Here is a 17,774-nt window from a genome sequence, read left to right as displayed (position 1 = left end):
AACAACTTCATGTGACTAACTGAATATCAGACATTGATTAACACAGGCTCTGACATGCCAAGATAGAAACATCCAACCACCATATTAGTGTATTCAATATGATTGCCATCCCCAAACTTACAGGAAATCATAATCTACCCCAGCTGTTTAGAAACTCCACCTGTGAGATACAAGCAAGTCCCATACATCTGAACAGAATGCATTTAAGACATGTAGGCCTGCACTTCACCTAGCTAATTTCACCTAGTGGGAAATATAAATTAATTTTATATTATTAAACCTTGATTTCCTGCCAGTCTCATTAACACTTTTGTACAATTCTGGGTTTGGTGGGTGATCCACAGCCAATCTAATCAAGATGGTGAACCATGTAGCCCATTTTTGGTGTTTTAAAAAGTGTATACATCGTATCTTTCTATTTAAAAGAAAAGACCCCAAAATGCCTGCTGAGAATTTCAGTTATTATGTATTTTGCTCAAGGACTCCTTCTTCCTGGGTTTCCTTTATGTTCATGAACACAAAGGGAATACAATGCTAATGCCCATTGACTGGCAGTGGCTGGATAAAAGAAACTGCTTTCAAAGTGAAGAATTTGAAAGTCATGCAATACTATGAAGATATGTTTATTTGGCAGTTATATATATCTCATATCAGATGAATAAAACACTATTTACAAGCTGAAATACATAGTATTTCTATTTAATCACAAGGTAAGATGAGTCTAACACTTTAGACAGGACAGTTACTTGCAATGATATACATTACTAACCAAGACTCACCTTCTGACTCTAAGTGAATCTTTAGTTTTCAGAGAATTTCACCTTTTCCCTACCCCAACACACAAAGATGGTAGTTCATAATCCTCTTCAGAGCCCAAATTTTTCACAGATTATTTATTCCATTTGTGGACAGGTCCACAATACCCTCTGTAGTACTGCTGGAAAGCTGCGAGTGTTCCCCTGTAGTGTCATCTAGATCTTCCTCTGTGGAGTCATTTTCTTCATATGTAATATCTTCCAAGTCTAGATTTTTCAGTGCTTCTAGGTTTTCTGGTGCCTGTCCAGTTAATCGCTGGCAAAATACAAGAAAGCATAAGTGATATTGTTTGAAAAGTGATAGTGATTTGGTTTTCATAATCAAGGACTACACTGAAATGTAATAATTCATCTTCCACACATTGATTTTGTATGTTGTGTGCAATGAAGTCTCTATAGCTATAGATATATATACTTTAAGATGCTACTATCTGGCATTATGCAAATAAAGTATCTCTTATTACTCAAGGTCAGAGGTTCAGTAACTGGGAAACTAGGGGATGACTTTGACCCTCAAGCTGCTCTCATCACTTTCCTGAAGTAGCAGTTTGAGAACAACCCAAATCTGACCTAGGCAAGAAGGGCAACTGAAGCCAGGAATTCTTTTCCAGGCATGCACTAACCTGCCCAGTCATCAAAGTTAGGCCAAAGCCAGAATGCACAAGTTTAAACCCCCCTTTTAGCATTCTTCATTAGTAGGATGGATAAGAAAATGCATGCAGTATGGACTTGTCAGCAGCATACTTGGGGGCATTTGTTCCTCCACGTTGTATCATCTGGCCCAAGATTACATGAGAGTTTTAAGCACTGTGTTATCACTGCAATACCTTACCTCAATCATGTTCGCCATATATTGTACATGGTTTGCTAGTTCCATAAGCTCTTTGTTCTCTTCTTTTAGATGGACAATTTCACCTTCTTTTAACTCTATTTCTTTATGCAGCTGCAAAGATGCAAAGTGGATTTTCAGGTAATATCTACGTTCAAAAGCAACTGATTTTCTGCTGACACCAAGTTGTTCTTACTTGCCTTCAAGATGACTCTAACTTATGGAAACCCTACCCTGTTCAAGGGGTTTGCCAGTACTTTCCTCTTAGGCTAGGAGTAAGCAAAGTGCAGCTGCGTGTGGCCCCTGGAGCCATTTTTGTGGCTGCCCTCCCGTCCCAGGAAGTGGTCAACATTTCCTTCCAAAATGCCCCTCAAAGCCTTTAGGTAGTGTGAAGTTAGTTTCCATCTGCCAGTGGTCAAACAAAAATTTTCAGTAATCTATTTGGGGGGGGGAGGGATTTCTGCCTCATTTTAGGTCCATCTTGGGACAATTTGGGCCAAAAGACCCCTTTTTAAAAAACAGGCGATAAACAGAAAGTGGTTTCTGATTACTTTCTGTTTAAAAAGGCCTCTCTTGGGCCGAAAATGGTCCAGGAAAGCCCCAAGCTACAGTGAAAATGGCCCTTGTCCCCTTGAGGGCGTTTGGGAAGGATTTTTTTTCTTTTCAGGAGAAGGTGCAGCAGGGGTGCAGCCCTTCAAGATCTCCTAGGGGGCTTATGCAGCATAGTCACCCACCTTGTGTGACATGTCCAAAGCCACCTAGTGGCTTTCCACGGATGAGTGGGATTCAAACGCTGGTCTCCCAGAGACCTAGTCCAACACATAAACCACTACACTATGGTGGCTCTGATATTTGAGTTACCTTTTCATTTTCTTGCAACACGTCATACAGAGCTTTCCTCCGCTGTTCAGCCAGCTCCTTCCAGTACTGAGGTGAAGGATTGCCTGAAAAGGAAATTAGAATGCATCCAGTATTTGTGGGAATACTTTCCAATCAATTTGCCATCTTTTTAAAAATTAAAGTCATACCTTACCCTTCTATTGTCATTACAATACTCAGGGCAAGCTAATAACATCAACATATGCACTAAAAGAACTAAAGATTTGTAACACAACAAAATCTTAAAAACCAGAAGACAGGAGCAGCAAGTAAAAGTCTCCAAATAGGCAACTGATCCAACTGCTTGTCTCTTTAATCCACTTGACTAAACCAAGCCAGCTATACCATTTATGTGTATTTGGTGGCTGTGACCTCCCCCTCCAGTTTTCAGAGGCAGTTATGAACACAGTTGTGGTGTCACAGCAAAAGAAGACTCTGGGCTTCTGGCTGGCCATGATGAAAGGGGGATACTGGACTGGGTAGGTTCTATGTCTGTCTAGCTGGATTCATGTTTTTAAATCACAAATAATTTTAGTAAATAACTGCATCTACCTCAAAGTGGGAACTTATGTTAATGAGACTGAATACTAGGAAGGCAATATAAGCTAAAAGCAAGAAAATTAGTCACCTGACTGCAAATTTGAAGTGTGCCGAGAACAGTCACAAGCTAGCCTTTATATTGCCCATTCTTGAGAACTGTATTTCAAGCAAACACAACAGCCCTAAATTTCCAAGGCCAGACCTCCCAGTTATAATCCATTCACTCATATGCATTTAACACCAAGCATACTACTAACCTGGAAGAAATAGTAGTGTCAAATTCTTGGCTAACTGCAAGGCTGATAGTAAGACACTAACAGTTTTCTAGCTCAGGGACAAAGGTGTTTGACACCTAGATTTGTGTTTAAACACCCTCCTTGTTTGAGACTTATGCATACCCCAATGAGTTACAGTCCCACTAGACTGTGATACCTCCAAAACCAAAGTGACTAACTGAATTACAAATTCAGTTCTGCAATGGATATTTTAATGACCTACTTATTACCGAAAAGATATTGTCTGACTTTTTTTAGTGTGCACCACTTTATGCCTATTTACCAAAGCCCATCTGTCATTTTGTAGTACAATTCAGAAAAAGTTGAGGTTAGATACATGCCATTTCTTTTTACTATATTTATTTTTCTTAATTCAGTTACCAGATAAATCTCTTGATATTAGTTAATAACTTGCTGTCATGCCTGACAACTATTATACCATGCTGGGCAAAACAACATACACCAGTAGTACAAAATCTGTGTTAGCCTAAAAGGAAGTAGGTAGCCAACAGGCCTTTTTAAAAATTAGTAAATGAATTCTTAGCCATCTTTCTGGACTGCAGTCCTGAGGCCAAAAAAAAAAAGCCTAATTCTATCCTCACAGCCTTGTCAGAGAGAGAAGGGAGCCAAGCTAGGAGGGAAAGTATCTCTCCTTCACTCACTGTTAAGCACACACACACATGCTAACAGCTATAGCTATGTGCAAGAATGTATGCGTACAGCCATATGGAAGCCTACTGACTCCTGATAATCACTGGAAAGAGATTTCAGTGAGATAGCAATGGACAAGAAAAAGGAAACAGTAGATCTTCTGTGTGGTGCTCATCACTTTCCCTGATTTCTCATAGATCCCATCTACATATATTTCCTTTATATTCCCTAGGCAATGTGTTCAACATGGTTATTGTAAAGGGAAATCAATCACATTACAAAAAGATAAAGCTATCAGTAGCTACTAGTCATGATGTCTGTGTTACTCTACAGATTCTGAAGTAGCACACCTCTAAATACTAGTTTCAAGGAGAGAAGGCAAATGCCTTTGCACACTATTGGGGCTATTCAGAGCCAGCTGCTTGGCTACAGTGGGAGCTGGTGCATTGGCCTTGTACATAGTACAGTTCAATGAACAGAACTTCTTACAGTTCAATTTTTACAGTATCAGTTTTTATCTTTAACCATCTTCTAGTACAGGGGTAGGCAACCTTTTTGAGCCAGGGGCCGGGTTGCTGTCCCTCAGACAACTGGAGGGCCAAAGCCAAAAAATAAATAATTAAATAATTTTTTTAAAAAATTAATCAAATAAATAAACCGGGACAAATGTAGGACAAAATTTTCAAATGGAGGGCACGTTTTTTTAAAAAAATGGAGGACACGCAAAAAAATTTGCTGATTTTTTAAAAAATGTTAATATAAATGTATGTTTCGGAGGCTTCTATAGACAATTGCCCCCCCTTACCTGCCACTTGCCCCCTTGCCCGCCTCCTCCTGATAGGCCAAAGGCCCCACACCCTCACGCAAGAGGCCAAAGGCTCCGGCGGCAATAGGCGGCAAGACCGGGCTGGGGCCGGTCCCAAGGCCTTGCTGGGCTGCATCCGGCCTGCGGGCCGCAGGTTGCCTACCCCTGTTCTAGTACTTTGATGTTCCTCATGAAAAGATGAGTAGCGATTTTTTTAAAAAGATGCAACATACCTTTTGTTGTAAGATCAGAAGCCTGGAGATCTCTACTTGTGTTTGTGTATTCCTTTTCAACAACGGATTCAGGTTTGGAAGTCTTTGAGATTGTCTGATCACTCCAAAGTTTCCTCTTGATTGATGGTTTGGCCTGCTGTACGTATGAAAAGCAAAACTCTCTGAAGTACAGTATTTGATAAAGCATTCTTCTGTTTGCTGAACAAATCTTAAAACTGAAAGCCTACTTTTCCTTTTATAATACCATTATGGACTAAAGAGACTGAAACTGGATCTTTCAACAGAACATTTAGATTCACTAATCTGCCTACTGCACAAACTAACAATGTAACTATATATTTAGCAGTTAACAGACTAAATGCTATTTGATGTTCTTTTTGTTGACTGTTTTACTGAACCATTTCCTGTATTGCTATGTATTTTATATGTATTATCCTATTATTTCTTAGATTGTACGCCATAGGCAGGCTTACTCTTATATATTTATTGTTTTATGTACAGCACTGTGCAAATCTACAGCGCTATATATAATAATAATAATAATAATAATAATAATAATAGCAGCAGCAATTTTAAATATCAATGCACTTCAAGACTCATCTGACTCATCATCAAAATAAAACAGCTGTCTCGGGAAACTGATGCCCTACACCACTATTACTTCTGAATCCCTTCCCTATGGATAAGATCAGATGACACAAGTAGTTCTTCATGGATAAATGCAGGAAAAGTGGGGAGTGAGCAAAGCATGCCTTGGGTTTGGTGGAATCTAAGCCCTCAGTCTTAACTGAAGTGCAGGCAGATGGCAGAGTAACATGCATTACATATGTTGCATCAGAAATAATGGATTCCGTTAAAGTAATTTTGTGGCATATTCAGGTGCACTATGCACCTTGACTTAGGAAGCTGTATTAACTATGAGGCTCTGCCATATATCTTGGGCTGACCATTATTAGTTCACTTGGGCCTGAACAGAGAGGCCAAAATAAAGCTGCTTCGGGTCACTTTAGAGACACGCTGTTTAAATGACACACCTTAGAACTGGAGCGTGGCTTTGGCACAGCTACTGGACTCTTAGGACACATGCATCATTTAAACAGCATTCCTCCAAAGTGACCCGAAGTAGCTTTATTTTGGCCTGTCTGTTCGGGCCCTTAGTCTGCATCTATACTTTAGGAATAATGCAGTTTGACACAACTTTGACTGCCACGGCTCAATGGTATGGAATTATGGTGCCACAACAAACTACAATTCCGAGAATTCCATAGCACTTAGCCATGACAGTCAAAGTGGTGTCAAACCGCATTATTTCTGAAGTGTGGATGCAGCCCCAGTCACAGTTAGAGAACCAGAAAACAAAAGCTGTGTTCCAGCAGCAATACATACCTCATTTGATCGGCCAACAAGACAACCTGTAATAGATGGCTGTATCATCTTCAGAGTCTGTCTCTGTGATGTGCAGTTGGTATTACTTCTAGAAGCCTGCTTTGGAAACAATATATTCAGTGAAGCGCTTCACATTTTCAAAACAGTATGTGTTAGTGTTTAAGAGCTATATACATTTCAGTCTACATAATTAATGATAGCACAAAACAATTATGGTTGGTCAGGACTATTTCTAAAGTTTCAATCCATAAGGATACAAGTTCAATACCAGTCAAGGGGCTCAAGCTCAACTCAGGCTTGCATCCTTCCAAGATTGCTAAAATGAGTACCCGGATTGTTGGGGACAATTACCTTACACTTTGTAAACCGCTTAGGTAGTGCTTAAGTGCTCTGATAAGCAGTATAGAAATGTACAGCTCACCCTCAGCTTACACAGGGGATCCGTTCCAGACCCCCTGCGTAAGCTGAATTCCACGCATGCTCAAGCCCCATTGGAACGAATGGGGGCTCGTGCATGCAGAGATGCACGTGCGCCATGGGTGCACACCCCATGCATTCCAATGGGACGTGCCACCCCTTTCGCCCTGTGGTTTGAGCGTATGTTCAAATCTGCGTATAGCATGCCCGCGTATGACATGGGCGCACTGTACTTGCTATTGCTCTCAAGAACAGGAGTTACAATGTTGTTTAAATTCTTCAGACAAAGATCTTCTTTGCCTTTATGCCTGAATCAAAGCTAAGTGCCTTGAAAAGCCACAGACCTGTTTAGAATTAATTTGATCCTTCATCACTTCCAATTTCCCAGGTTTACTGATGATCATTTTTGCTCAGCAACCAGATCCAATAAGATCTACTGGTTTAAACTCAAAGTCTTACATCATTAGCAAGGGTCTGTTGTCCAAAATGGAAAAGGGTTTGAGAATGAGATTACTGGAAGAATTCAAGAGCATTCTACACTTAAATGGAAAAAGTAGAAGGTTTCACAAAGCGCATGCCACTTTTGATTTGAGGCAGATGTCTAGCTCCTTTGTTTGGGATATAACATACTGATCCAGCCAGAGTATTGTTGGGGGAAAACAGAACATCGATCACTTTCCTTGTCATATGTAAATACCTATTTCCTGAATTAGTTCCTTTAAAAAAAAGGTTACACTGCCACCATGAGATGGCAAACAATGGTAGATAATCCAAGAGGGATAACAGGAACATAATGCCATACTAGCGTGAGAAAGTTAGCAATTCACACTGCACTTCACATGACAAGAGCTCACCTTTCCCACGGTAGTTTCTCCTGGCAATTAACTTACTGTTGAACTAAAGGACAAGTGCCAGCTACTGTGGGAACCAGCACTACACTGTACTTCAGACTGTTTACTGCTTTGAATCTGTCAGAAATACTCAGCGGCTCTCACTTGCTTGGATTAACCTACTACTTTTAATATTTTATGTTTAACTAAATAGTGCTTATGGAAGATCAAAATTATACAATAAGTACAAATTTTAACAGTGAGAACCTTGATGTTTTGGGGAGAGAAGAGAGTGACAAGACCAACAATAGAAAGGATGCTGGCTTCATCCCTTTTTTATCTCTATACTATTTAAAATCCCTCTTCATTTTCCTTTATTCATACTGAGTAGCATTGCTCACTGGCAAGAGTCCACAAATTTTCTTGCCATGGTCACCGTGGTGAATATTTCTCCCTGTTTGGAAAGTGTGAACCCAAAGGCAACAGAATAAATCTCTATGCCCTCCCTGGGTCCAAAGACAGTCCCACACATCTTTGAGGAAGAAAAAGGCATGCTAATGAGCAAATTATGGCTAGCTTCCCAGCCAGACAGGTTTCACAGATCCCAATTCAATAGCTTGGGGGCAAACTGTCCTTGTCCCTTCCTCATCTCTGCTTTCTTCCCAGTGGCATTCTCTAATTCTTTGATCTCAAGGGCGGAGCACTATTAGAAAGTGCATGTTGTCCAGATTCGTAGGATGGAAACAGTAGTGGGGAGGGATAGATCAAAAGGTGCCAAGGATATGTTACCTGCAGCCCCAAACCACTTCTCTCTCCCTAGCTCTGAAACCTAGTGATTATTCTCAGAAACATGGTGCTTGGGTGCAATAGCTTTTTGTTGGCAGAAGGCTGCAGCATCAATAAGTAGGCTTGGGTGGCTGTACATCTACCAACGCCAAGAAGTATCCCACACTTCTAAGGAGAGGTAGAGTCTAAAATTGAAGACAGGGGCTCAGATGAAACATGATTAAAGAATGCAAGATATGGAAACTGATTTTATCATCAGGGATGATAATTTCTACTTCTACTTAGACCATATAGAAAAGCAAAGTATGAAGAGCATCTTGGTTATAGGAGGGGTGTAAGAGAGAAGACTAACCCACAGGAAATAAGAATGATTACAGCTCTTTCAATATTTCATCTAGTTCAAAGGTGCTCCAAAAGGCTGGGAAACCTCTAGTCGAGTCTATAAAGCTAGATGAAATAAATAATAAAGGAGCCCTGGTGGCGCAGTGGTTAAATGCCTGTACTGCAGCCATTCACTCGAAACCACAAGGTTGCGAGTTCAAGACCAGCAAAAGGGCCCAAGCTCGACTCAGGCTTGCATCCTTCCGAGGTCGCTAAAATGAGTACCCAGACTGTTGGGGGCAAATTAGCTTACTTGCTAATTATCTTACTTGCTATTCACCGCTATGATCTTTGGAATAGTGGTATATAAATAAAACAAATTATTATTATTAGATGAAAACCTTCCTAATCACTAGAAGTCCTCCAACTAACCAGGTAAATCATCTCCTTATTCTTATTTAATATAAGCACTTCTAAGAACAACAGAAGACAATAGGTCATTTCACTTCTCTGACACTTATGTGTATATGGACATGTGCCATAGTGTAGTGGATTCTACAATAAACCTGCAGATGTTATTATCATAATGCCTTCATTATGTATTAGAATGGCTGAGATAATAAGCTGGCCATTGCCTTTGTGAGCCATGATTCAAAACAAGTGGAAAGTTTCTTTGAAGACATTACTGCAGTTGCTATGGGGATATAAACCCTTTTGGTTTTACTACCTAGCTGTCTTTATCCCTCTAATTTTGGCTAGTTTCCATTCCCTCAGTATGTTAATGATACTAAGTTTTCAAGGCCTTACTTTCTAGGACCATTCATTAAGACAGACACAGTACATTCACCACCTGCCAGGTATGCTTTGATTGTGTATTCCCGCATAGCAGGGAATTGTACTTGATGACCGTTGAGGTCTCTTCCAGCTCTATGATTCCTCTCTGGTAGATTTGTAAGAGATGCTCCTGTAGAACAGATACTGAACCAAAATACCTGTGCAGCTGTCATACAGCAAGACAGCAAAAGCTGGCTCACTGCTGCCCCAAGACAGGACTAAATTGAATGGGCTTAAGAGAGCTTGGAAGTAATGGGTTAAAAATAATGCAATAAACTGTTACTAGTTGACTTGGGGTAGTATAAGATAAGTTGAAAAGTCACATTTCAAAGCAATAGAGTAAGAGCGTAGTTACCTTAATTGCATAAGGTACAAACCATTTCTAAATTTAGTTGTAAGAGCTGATATAGCATATTCATTTTCAAAGGAATTATTCAAGTTTTATGTCTTTCTCTTACCAATGCTAATGGATTTTCTCAAAAAGTAACAGAAAGTGAAAGGAAAATAACAAGAAAATACAATGCATTTTAAAACCTGTGATAGAATGCATTATTTTCAAAAGTAACTTTCCAAATGTTGGGTTTGAATTATAGAAAGGTAGAATTTGGCTGAATATGTGGGGGAAAACAAAGGCATAAATAAGCCAATTAACCTCTGTGTTTAGTATACATGCACACATTTGCCCTCACTGGAGGTCTTTAATGAGACTCAATAGCCAATTGATGGGAAAGTTCTAGCTCTGGAATTTCTACATTTCTGCCTGCTACAAACGTGTTCCTTGTCTTGTGCCAGTTCCATGGGACATAGCCCATGAACATGGGAAACAGAGAATATGCTGCATCACCTCTATTGTCACAGGGTAGACAATATAAATTTTGCAACCAGCACTTCAGTCTGGGAATTGGCTTTGCCCATGTATCCCAAAGTAGATCAAGCTTCTGAGATATTCTTGCAGCAAGTGCTTGGATTTGCATGCAGCTTTGTTTGCCCCTTGCTTTCCACCACACAAGTCTAAAATGTAGCAAAATGTAGCCTCTGGCTATATCATCTGCTAGTCAGTGAACACGCAATAGCAAGAGGCATGGTCAACCAGTGCCACAATGAGTCAGAGGGATCCAAACCAATACCCAAACAAGTTCCCCCTCATCTTACTAATTCCTTTCTTCTTTTTTTTTTACACCCTCACAGAATAACAGCTAGGGGGGCTGTCCACTAGCTTGTATCAGCTGCACCAGGGAAAGGAATATTTAGATATTTTCTCTGAGCCATTTCTTTCCCTAGTGAGACTAAGGCCCCATTCACACTAGCAAATAACCTGGTGTGGAAACTGATTTATTTCCATAAATTTGCCACGATCAAATCTCTCAGTGGCATTTTATCCTGTTCACACTTGGGAGCGGTATAAAATGCCATGGAGAGATTCGATCCTGGAAGGGGGGCAGGGGAAGAGGAGCAGAAAAAACATTCCTAAAGATTCTATATGGGGTGGTATGGGAGGAGGTAAATGAAGAGGGGATAACACTCTTGTAACCATACCAGGTGATGCTGACTTGTTGAAGGGGAGTCACTGGCCCAGGGAGGGTCCAGTAGTGGGGCAGTGGTGTGGGTGGGTGGTATTCCCACTCCACCTTTACTTTACTCGTGTTGCAGCTGAGTCAGACTCCTCTTGCTTTGCACCCCACAGAGAAGGCAGGTGTGTATGAGGGTCTTTCTTCTTTCCTTCGCCCAGCCCTGCCCAGCCCTCCACTCTTGCCTTCTCCGGCTTCCCCCCCATCTGCTAAGCAGGCAAGTTTGAAAGCTCCACCGCTTTTCTGAGGTGTGGCCCGAGCTGTTTATAGCCCCAGGAGAGGAAGGTGGAAGAAGAGTGTGGACCCACCCCACCTCAGCACTCAGCAGGAGAGGAAGGGCTGGGAGGAACTCCCAAAGGTCATTCAGTCTGACCACCTCTGGCGGATGAGAAGGTAGACCAACAGCAGGTGCTGGGAGGGGATAGAAAGAGAAGGGAGGAAGAGAAAGGCAGATGTAGTGGTGGGGGCAGAGGAAGGGGAGGAAGAGAGGAAGAGAAAAAGAGAAGAAGGGCAGATGTGGCAGCGGGCAGAAGAGGAAGAGGAGGTAGGAGGAAAAGAGAGGAGAGGAACGAGAAGGAGAAGAGCGGAGGCAGCAGGATGTTCCAAATGGGATCGAGTGAGTTCCCATTGGCGGTTTCCACAAAAAACCCGGTTCTTTTGAAAAGAACTGCAAATATCCCAGTTTCTGAAAAATCTGGGTTGAGGGGGATTTGTGCCAGGGCCACCCCAATTTGGGTTACAAAAACCCAATGCAAGTATGAACGACCCACTTTTAAACCAGTTTGCAAAATGGATTGTAAAGTAGTGTGAATGCGATCCGAAAATGTTTTTGTTAAATATGGTTATGGATGGTAAACTTGAAAATATGCATGGAAAACTGCTGTTTTATATGATTTCAGCGGCTAGATTGGTGTATGCCTCATGTTGGAAAGGGACAGGGCAACCCTCGTGGAAGGACTGAATTATGAAACTGTTGGATTTTATGGAACTGGAGAAACTCACTTGTTATATGAATAACCTTGACTGGAAAAAAACAAAAAAGTATGGTATCCCTTTATGCTGTTTATTAAAAATGAAGGCTTATCCTCTAACTTTATATGGTAGGTATGAATTTTGGCTTAACATATCTGGAAGGATAAGAGATAAGGCACAGAAGTAAAGACATAAGTATAACGTAAGAGTATTGAGCATGTTTTAAACGTGCATGGAATAATTCTATATGTATAAGTTTGAATGTATTAAGGACTCTAGCTTGGCATAATCGTGTCCCATCTCTCTCTTGGAAGTCTTATTTAATCTTGTATTATCTCCAGATTAACACACTGTTTATTGTTTACAATTAATACATTTATTCAGGATGAATTGTTTTATATGATGTTTACTTTATGTGTTCCTATTTGTATCTTTGTTTTTAAATTTCAATAAAGAATAATAATAATTAAAAAAATAAAATAAAGTAGTGTGAATGACTCCTAAGCCAAGTTCAGACTGCTGTCTGGCCCATGGAAAAGGAGCACAAATATTTCATAAGATCAAATCTTCTGTGTAATACAACAAGAGTTAATTAAATTTAGGCCTCCTAGATATCACTTCCATTAGCAACAGCCAACCAAGCGATGGCATTCTAATATCTTATAGGAAAGAAGTAAAATTGAAGTCTTATAATTGTATATAAAAATGACATTTGCAGTTATACTTTGACAAGAAATTTAAAATTACTCAGATGATCTGTTACCTTTGTAGTAGTGGGCTCCTGAGCATCCAATTTCTGCTTCGCCCTGGAATTCATTTGTGTGTTTTTAGGTTGAATCCTACAATGACAAAGAGTTCAAGAAACATGTTCAAACAGCCAGAATTATTCTGTGTAGACACAAAAGAGATCCTGGCAACTAACAGAGTAGGACTTTGTGCTTTCCTCCCATCTTCCTGAGAGGTTTCTCATTTTAAAAATGCTTGAAAGCATGAAGAGCTTCCAAAGTCTTATAGTATTATTATAGTATACTAACATTAATTTTCATGAACAAAAGCCATTTTCCTTTTGCCCTAGCTTTAACATTTTGCTGTTAACACTATTAAGACACAATGTTGAGTAGTGGTTTGAGTGTTGCACTAGGACTCCAGGAGGGCTCAAATATTTGCTCAGCCATGGAATAGGGCAAGTCATAGTCTCTCAGCCTAAGAGGAATACAATGGAAAACCTCCTCTGAATAAATCTTGCCAAGAAAACACTAGGACAGGATCACCAGAAGTCAGAGTTGCCTTGAAATCATAGAATAATAATTAACCCATTTGACTAAGAGGATTGGTAATTCCAAAGTCACAAGCAAAATTGGCAATATGCAAAGCAGAGCATGTGTAGCTACCATAGAATAAATTTATGCTCTTAAATCTAGAGGCCTGCTCACTTCATGTTGTGATAACTCATTTGACCTAAGAAAACAATAGCCTGCCAGTCCCTGACTTTTACATGTAAGCAGACAGCAATTTTCTAAACTAAATTTTGCATGCACTTCTGCAGAACATTTTAACTCATCTTTTGAGCTGATCAGATGTGTATACTTAAGCTAAGAGTATCAGAACCATTTCATCAGTCTATCCTGTTTTCATCACTGTGTCCATTTCTCTAGAAAGTATGTATAAGTATGGCCACAGAGCTATATACAACATGATCTAAACATTCCAGGATTAATATAAAAATCCTGACTATTTACAAATGGTAACTATTTGTAGTAAAGAGCCTCCATAATCTTTAATACTTTGAAAATGTTATGGCTTTACAGGAAACTGAGGCCCTCTCTGCAGTTGTCAGATTAGTGAGGATTATTCTTTCCACTGTTATTGCAGAGTTACTACCCACAGTTTCATGTAGGTGCAACAAAGACCATCTGTTAGGTATACACTGATGCTGAACTGCATAGCTAAGGGTCTGAACAGACAGACCAAAATAAAGCTTCTTTGGGTCACTTTGGAGGTTTGCTCTTTAAATGATGCATGCATCCTAAGAGGCCGGAAGCTGCACGAAAGCCATACTCCAGTCCTAAGGATTGGTGCAGCTTCTGGACTCTTAAGATGTGTATGTCATTTCAACAGCATACCTCCAAAGTGACCCGAGGCAGCTTTATTTTGGCCTGTCTGTTCGGGCCCTAAATTATAATTAATCCCAAAACAGAGTAGAGAATGCCTGAATCGTAACAAGAAATACCTAATCTTCAAAAAGCAATATTGGTTACATATCCTTAATGCCATTTCAGAGACTGGCAACTCTAACCTGACATCTCAGTGTGATGTGGGCCCAAATTTAAATGGAATAATAAGGGCTACCCCCGCAGTCTGATTACTTACAGGGGTTTTTTAGGTCGTAAAAGAAGATCCATCTTTGCATTGTTTTGATTATTCTGTATAATTCCTGGGACCTTATTGCATTCCAGGTTGTTTTAACAGCTGCCTCCTGTGGCATTCTGGGGCTTGTAGTTTAGGAAGGGGGGTTTAGAAGATTCAGCCAGAGAGCTCTTAAGCCTCATTGAACTACAAACCCAAAAATGCAACAGGAGAGAGTCAGAGCAGTTAAAGCAACCTAGCCCCGTTTTATGAGTGTAATGCGATAGGGTCTCTAGTTGTCTTACTCAAGCAGCAGGACTGTTTGCTTGTCCCTCCATATTCGCTAGGGTTAGGGGCACAAGGCCCCTGTGAATATGGGAAAACCGCAAATAACAAAAACACCAAGTTTTTAACCTGAGAGGACACCTCTCTAGGAATCTCTAGGTCCTCCAGTGAAACTCTGTGGCCAACGTCCAACTGACACTAAGCATAGAACTGCTCTGGAGGAGCTGCAAATGCCTAGTATTCTCTCTAGGAATCTCCAGGTCTTTCAGTGCAACTTTTAGTTCAGGTTGACCACAGAGATGCACCGGAGGACCTAGATATTCCTAGAGAGAACATATTAACCAAATCCTTGAATTATCAAATCTGCAAATATCAAAGCTGCAAATGCAAAGGGATGAGCGTATCTTGTTGATACTACTGCTGTTATGGAGCCTGAACAGCTGCAAAATACACCGACAGTGCACCTTCTGGGTAATGAACTGCCCAATAAGTAAAGGCCTAGATCTGGCAACTGATGCTGCTTGGATTCTGAGGACATTAACCTTTGAACTTTTGTAGCAAGCTCTTGTTTTATTACGAATATGTTGCAAGCACATAAACAGTGAGTACATGCGCTATTGGGAACATGCAGAGAAGTGAAAGGCGGGATTTTTTAAAAAGCAGGAAACCCTATCATGGTTTTAAAGCATGTTTTGTTGTTGTTTTACTAATTTTATTGAGTTTTCATACATTAAAAAGTACAAAACAGAAGGGGAAAAACAGAAGGAGAAGAACAAAGGGAACAATAGGAGAAAACAAACAACAAACAAACATGTGAGCCTATATATTTACAATGATACATTAATTACAAATCTAACCATGTACCTTGATATTCTGGTATCTAATCAATTACTAAGAGCCATGGCAGTTGAAGTGCACCCGTGCTGGAGAAATAACCCGGTTTGGCACCGCTTTAACTCTTTGTCTGGCTCAAGGCTATGGAATTCTGGGAGTTGGAGTTTGTTGTGGGCCCAACTCCCAGAATTCCATAGCCTTGAGCCAAGACACAGTTAAAGCGGTGCCAAACCTGATTATTTTTCCAGTGTGGGCGTAGCCTCGGTCATCTAGGGCCTTCCTCAGGAAATTGGACTCACCCAAAAGAGCAGAACCGGCCTTTTCCCTCCAGAGGCCACGCGCCGCTCCAACAGAAGGACACAACAACCGCACCTTTCCCCGCGCGGGCTCGCTTAAACCGCCCAGGCTTTCGCGCGCAGCCTTAAATACCCCTCCGCGTCGGTGGGCGTGGCGTCTGACGTCACAATGAGGTCTCCGCCACTAAGGATTCGCCGCTGCCTCCTCGCGCGCTAGCCAATGATAATATCGCGAGGTTGGGAAAAACCTGAAGCCCAAATGACATCGCTTCTGCCAGGCTCTTCTCAGTTACGTCACAGTCGGGTGGGAGGGGCCTTGGTTCCAAGGCTTGGAGGTTAAAGACTAGAGAGGGCTGCTGCAGCCTCACTGCAGAAATAATAACAATCCACTTTAACTGCCAGCGCTCAATGCTATGGAATCCTAGGATTTGTAGTTTGTTGTGGGGCCAGAGCTCTCTGACAGAGAAGGCTAAATAATGTTTGCAGTTTGGGAATAGTTATAAGGCTGATGGGATTAGTTCAAGATGCAGTATTGTTATTATTATGTTTATGTTTATTTGACAACATTTTAATTGCCTTAGCTCAAGATAGGGAATCCTGGTAACTGTAGTTCTGAGAGACATTTAGCGGGGTCCAAAACACACCGCAGGAATAATCCGATCTGAGGCCTTTTTAACTGCCTTGGTTCAGTGCTAGGGAATCCTGGGAATTGTAGTTTATTGTGGCACCAGAGCTCTCTGATAAAGAAAGCTAAATGTCTCACAAAACTACACTTCCCAGAATTCCCTAGCACTGAGCCAGGGTGGCTAAAGCAGTCTCAAACTGGATTATTTCTGCAGTGTGTTTTAGAATAATGGGAGATAACTGCTAAAAAGACTAGGGAGAAATACATAGCGGAGACTGCTGTTTCCTGTAATGGGGGTCATTTGATCTGAAAGGGCCCAACTGTGAATCTTAACATATTCATGTTATCCAACTTATCCACAATTGTTAATGTTAAACTTTTGCTATTTGGTATAATCTGTTGTATACTGTTTTTATGGAAGTTTTATGTGTATTGTAATATTACTTTGATTTTTGCAATGGCCATTGGCCAAAAGCAATAAAGAGAGAGAAACTCTCATCCTTTTGTGGTCTATGGGCCTGTACAGACAGGCCAAAATAAAGCTGCTTCGGGTCACTTTGAGGTATGCTATTTAAATGATGCATGCATCCTAAGAGATTGAAATATCCGCACCAAAGCCATGTTCCAATCCTAAGGACTGGAGCGCAGCTTCTGGCCTCTTAAGATGTTTGTGTCATTTAAACAGCATTCCTCCAAAGTGACCCAAAGCAGTTTTATTTTGGCCTGTCTGTTTGGGCCCTATGTTACCTTTTAATTACTTTTACAGATTTAGGGTACACCTCTGGTCTTAGCCATTTCCTTCTCTATGCAATGTCAATGGTTCATTTCTTTTCTTTCATCCCTTCCTGGTTTTGAATGTTTTGGCCAGATGTTCATAATAATGGAACCACTCCTTCTTACCTGATGGAAAAACCTTCCTGTTGTTCACCATTATGATTCAATTAGGTCTCCTTAAATTTCTTCCATTTGGAGGGATTTGTAAAGAATCTCGCCTTTGAAATCTGAAAGAACTTTCCCTCAAGTCATTGAGATGCACTCATTTGTGAAAGCTACCGGATGCAATTGATGCCCAAAATCCAACGGAAACCCTTCAAGTTACATCACTTTATTTCAGCCCAGTGAATACAAGGGTCTCAAGTATACATAAAAACAAGTTGTGACATTTGTACTGATTGAAACATTTTGCCAATCTCAATATTTCTTTTCTCTGATTCTGAACATAAGAATGGGTTTCAGTTTGTCTGTTC

The 17,774-nt window shown here is 40.6% G+C and overlaps 1 protein-coding gene across 2 annotated transcripts; it reads right to left on the bottom strand.

Moving 5' to 3' along the window:
• Positions 1-607: 607 nt before the first annotated feature.
• On the bottom strand, positions 608-16,010 carry LOC149317102 (geminin-like). Of its 2 annotated transcripts, none has more exons than XM_089518820.1 (7): positions 15,906-16,010; positions 12,905-12,980; positions 6,414-6,512; positions 5,028-5,163; positions 2,506-2,588; positions 1,648-1,758; positions 608-1,071 (listed from the first exon to the last, which is right to left on the bottom strand). In XM_089518820.1, exons 2-7 carry the CDS (start codon positions 12,956-12,958, stop codon positions 883-885), a joined length of 672 nt encoding a protein of 223 aa, XP_089374946.1. In that variant the 5' UTR covers positions 12,959-12,980; positions 15,906-16,010; the 3' UTR covers positions 608-882. The 2 variants fall into 2 exon arrangements, with proteins under 2 accessions (XP_089374946.1, XP_089374947.1); XM_089518821.1 differs by having other exon boundaries at positions 6,414-6,509.
• Positions 16,011-17,774: the final 1,764 nt, after the last annotated feature.

Source organism: Sceloporus occidentalis, unplaced genomic scaffold (genome assembly GCF_023333645.1).
Source record: "Sceloporus occidentalis isolate IW3139 unplaced genomic scaffold, rSceOcc1.0.p SCAF_3, whole genome shotgun sequence".
Lineage (NCBI taxonomy): Eukaryota > Metazoa > Chordata > Lepidosauria > Squamata > Phrynosomatidae > Sceloporus > Sceloporus occidentalis.
Note: the sequence above shows the minus strand (reverse complement) of the source record. Positions and strands in the feature narration are given on the sequence as shown.

What these genes read in the sequence shown, in the direction of transcription:
- LOC149317102 (XM_089518820.1), bottom strand. Translation starts at nt 12,958, where the DNA reads ATGAATTCCAGGGCGAAGCAGAAATTGGATGCTCAGGAGCCCACTACT. An exon ending in TTGTTGGCCGATCAAATGAG is followed by an intron (nt 5,164 to 6,413) that starts GTATGTATTGCT and finishes TCATACGTACAG; the next exon opens with CAGGCCAAACCATCAATCAA. An exon ending in ATATGGCGAACATGATTGAG is followed by an intron (nt 1,072 to 1,647) that starts GTAAGGTATTGC and finishes GTATTTTGCCAG; the next exon opens with CGATTAACTGGACAGGCACC.